Source organism: Loa loa, assembly GCF_000183805.2.
Source record: "Loa loa unplaced genomic scaffold supercont3.300, whole genome shotgun sequence".
Classification (NCBI taxonomy): Eukaryota; Metazoa; Nematoda; class Chromadorea; order Rhabditida; family Onchocercidae; genus Loa; species Loa loa.
Window position 1 is genome coordinate 77,331 of NW_018108480.1, and position 4,197 is coordinate 81,527.

Genomic DNA, 4,197 nt, shown 5'->3' on the forward strand with positions numbered 1-4,197 from the left:
AAACCGATGATTAATAGCATTTCACAATGATATCTATTCAGATTTGTTAATTTATTTCGATAACTAAAGCTTCTTTCTTCTTTCTTTCTTTCTTTCTTTCTTTTTTTCTTTTCTTTTCTTTCTACTACGATCAGAACGATACGTTTGTTTTCATAACTATCTGATGAACTAACCTTGAAAATTGGAACGGTAATGTATTTGATAATCATAGAATAGAAGAGATGTTTAAGACCAAATGATAATTGATTAGATCGATCGATTTGATAATCATAGAATAGAAGAGATGCTTAAGATTAAATAATAATTAATTAGATAATAGCTATGTTGGAAAAATTTAAAGGTTATGAAAAATTCCAATATTGAAAGAAAAAAAAAGTAATAGATGTGAAAGAAAAATAAGAAAAATAAACAAAATTTTACCAATTTTGAACTAATTCTGAAGATTTTGTAAGAAAAAAAAAAGGAACAAAATTAGTTACGAAAGTTTAATTCTAATTTAAATTTTTCTTTTAATTACTAATTTAAATCTTTTCTCAATACTTTTACCATAACTACAAACATTAACAAATTAAAATTATTTTTGTAATCGAAATTTACTACCATATCAATAATCTATAACAATCTTCAATAAACAATTTTAAATATTGCTAAAAGTATGAACAATAAGGTATTCACCTATGATTTATCCAGTTTTATAGCATATTGTTTAAAAAAGGTGTTAAATTGAGGAGCAAAAAAAAAGTGAAAAAATTAATTAGGTAAATTAATTAGATAAATCCAGTACAAATGATACTTTCGATAATTGCAGGATTAGATATTTTTTTTTTAAAAAAAAAAAAGTTCGCAATGTATTCTATTTCATGCAACTTTTTAATTTCTATCCTATTTTTTGTATTTCTATACTTTAATCAATTGTTAGAGGATAGATAATATTTTCGAGAGAAATTTCAAATTCTTTTTAAAAAATAATAAACTTAAAATTTGAAAGAATTCAAATGTTCAATTATAAATGCTTCAGATTACAATAAATTCATCTGATAAGATTTCGAAGATTATTAAAGAAGAATACATTGATTAATACTAGTGAGAAAATGTTATTTTTCCCGTATCTGGTTCTTAATTAAATCTAATTTTTGAATTTAAAATTTGACTAAAAACTAAGTAATCGATAATTTTTCGAATAGAAAAATTAAACAATATTTGTTAATTTTCAAATGCTAAATTTAAAAATGTGATACTAATACTATCAATGATAATAACTAAATGGAATGAATAAACATATGGAATTAATAAAATTAAAGGACAGGAAATTAGGAATTGATGTAGATAATCGATTATTGGGAAGGATTGATGATGGATAAAATGAGGAAGGTGGAAATGACTATCTTTTTGTGATAGCTCAATATAATAGAGAGTTTTAAGCTATGTAAGAAAGATATAGGAGAAGAAGGGAAAGAAAGAGAGAGAGAGAGAAAGGGGAAAGAGAGAGATGAATGATCGGGTCAACCAAGTGCTGCAAATATTCCCTTCCTACAAACTTCTTCTTCATCTTCTTTTGAACTACTAACAAACCTACACCTCCTTTGGTAAGCATCTGCTCGAAAAATCTTTTTGTACTGCAACTGTTCCATTTCACGAATTGCAATAGAGAAGGATAACATTCATAGGCATTCTGTTAAAATTAAAAAAAAAAAAAAAAAAAGAAAAAAAAAAGGAGCGGAAATTGAACATTTACAAAATTATTTTGCTCCTCAAATATTAAAGTTTTCAAGCATTTAAAAATAAAACTAAAAAAAAAAAGTCAAATCATTATAGTAATTATATAACAAATAAAATTTTTATCCTTATTGATAAACGATAAGTTGTTTATGATAAATTGAAGATAATTGATAAGCATGTTATATGCGTAAATGATAATCCCTGATAAGCAAGTTATATGCGTAAATGATAATCGTCTCCTTTATTTTGAACACTTTTTTCTTTTCCATTGCTCCACCTCCTCTTCTCCGCCTCGTTTCATTATACTTTATAGTATTAACATTCGAAATAAACAAATAACAACATTTGAAATTTGAGAGCAACAAATATCACTGAGGTTAATGAGAACAGCTGCTGATATGATAGGAAAAGCTAAAGAGTAATGCTTATCGCTAAGCTTAAAGCCTCATTTACTTAATTGTTATCAATTGGCTATAATAGAAATAGAAATAATTTACAGAAATTATTTTTTTTTTTATTGAAATTTCGTACCAAAAAGGTTATTCTGTTTAAGATTTTAGAATAAGAAAATTAAAATTTTCTTTTAAAATTTTCATTTTAAGAAAAAAAGTTTTCATTTTTATTTTGAGTTAAAAACTTTGCTAATTTTAAAATACGTTTAGCTTATATTTATGTTCATTTAATTATTTAGGTTGATCATACCTTTTCCTAATAGCCTTTTTAATTGTCTTAATTATTTAAGTATTTGAAGAGATTTTATAATGCACATAATAGAATAGTACAATAAAATATACAGAAATATGAAATGCTGAATTAATTCACTAATATGTAATAATCGATATTGTTTATGATAAGATTTAATTATTCTTAATTGCTACGCCTGTTTATCTGCTGCTCTATTGATGAGATAAACGATGGACAAGAGTTAGAGATACACTTCAAGAGTGTTAAGACTGTAAGATATTATAGTGATAGTGAGAACTGATAAGATCCACTGAAACAATTATCTGTTCTAAATGAAGGGCAAAACACAGTTTCATCAATAATCAAAACCTTTGGATGTCAATTTTCTTGGATGGGTGGAAAAGGGGGAGGGAGGAAAAAAATGAAATTACGATTTAAAATGAATTAATTAATTTCCCCAGACGATTGTCAAATGTCAACTTTAAATAAACATGAAACAAATGTTTGATTGAAAAAAAAAGTTATCTTTAATTTAGTGGTAAGATTAAATGAAAATGACTTATCTAATTTTATATTAGAAACATTTTTTGATTTCCGACGATTAATTCAACATGTCAATCAGCAGTGCATATTAGTTGACAAAGGAAAAATCAGTAATATTTCGAAGTATTTTTATTTGTATTAATCAAATATTTGCGCATTTTTTTTTTTTTTCATTTCCCATGCTATTCATTCATATGATCTTTGATATTTTAATAATAGTAGAATAAAAAATTTTCAAAAAATTTTTCGAATATGTTAATCGATGATTTCTATGGGTGACTAATATAGATTTACAGTTATATTGCTTAACATTTAAATTCATGCAGAAAAAAGATTCATAATTAAATGGAATAAATTTGATAAAAATGATATTCCAAAGTTTTTTTTAGGACTAATTTTAAGCTCAAATATTAATATTACCTTATTAATTTCAAATATTTAATTAAGGTTTATTTTAAAATTATAACTGAACAACAATTGTTTGATCATTTCTTTCGGTTGTTTCTTGTCATCAATTTAATTTTCTCACCAATTATTGTCACTCATCGAGGAACACTACAAATCTCGAACAAACATATAATCTTCAAGTTTCCTCAAAGACGACAATATCCGTTGTCTGGTGGTAGTTGCCTAACAAAATCAAAAGAAAATTACTGATGTCAACATTTCCGGATTGATTGCAATATGATACTACTCCTATTTTGTCTAAAATACGACACTGAAAAATGGTTTAATCTTCTACCACCATCAAATTATGCCAATATAACCACTATATCCTAACCTTGACCTAGGTTATTTATATTTTAAATTGTAAAGCCTAAAATTGCAATTAATCCCTATAAAGACCACATTCACCTGATTGTATGGAAATATTTTATTTGAATAAAATAAACACACTTTCATTTTATTTGAATCCAAAAAAAAAAAGGAACGAATGATAGAATATACGATAATATAATTTTATCAGCTCATACTTGATCCAATATCATCTGTATGATATGAACATATAATTTTATCAGCTCATACTTGATCCAATATCATCTGTATGATATGAACATATAATTTTTATCAGCTCATACTTGATCCAATATCATCTGTATGATATGAACCATTCACCAAGAAATTTGTTATTTAATTTCAAGATTCAGAAACCCATTACACAGTAATTTGCAATGATACTTCTTTCCGTTTAAGTTATAAATTAAGTATTTTATTTTCCTTTATTCATTGCTAAACAACTTATCAGTGATA

At 25.0% G+C, this 4,197-nt stretch overlaps 1 protein-coding gene across 1 annotated transcript; it reads right to left on the reverse strand.

Annotated features, from left to right (window-relative positions):
- Positions 1-64: 64 nt before the first annotated feature.
- LOAG_13157 (hypothetical protein) lies at positions 65-4,058 on the reverse strand (the record flags this gene model as incomplete). The annotated part of the gene is made up of 4 exons (XM_003148668.1): positions 65-173; positions 518-551; positions 1,539-1,672; positions 4,026-4,058. Coding segments are annotated over 4 exons (309 nt in total), but the record flags the coding sequence as incomplete, so codon positions are not given.
- Between the last annotated feature and the right edge of the window lie 139 nt (positions 4,059-4,197).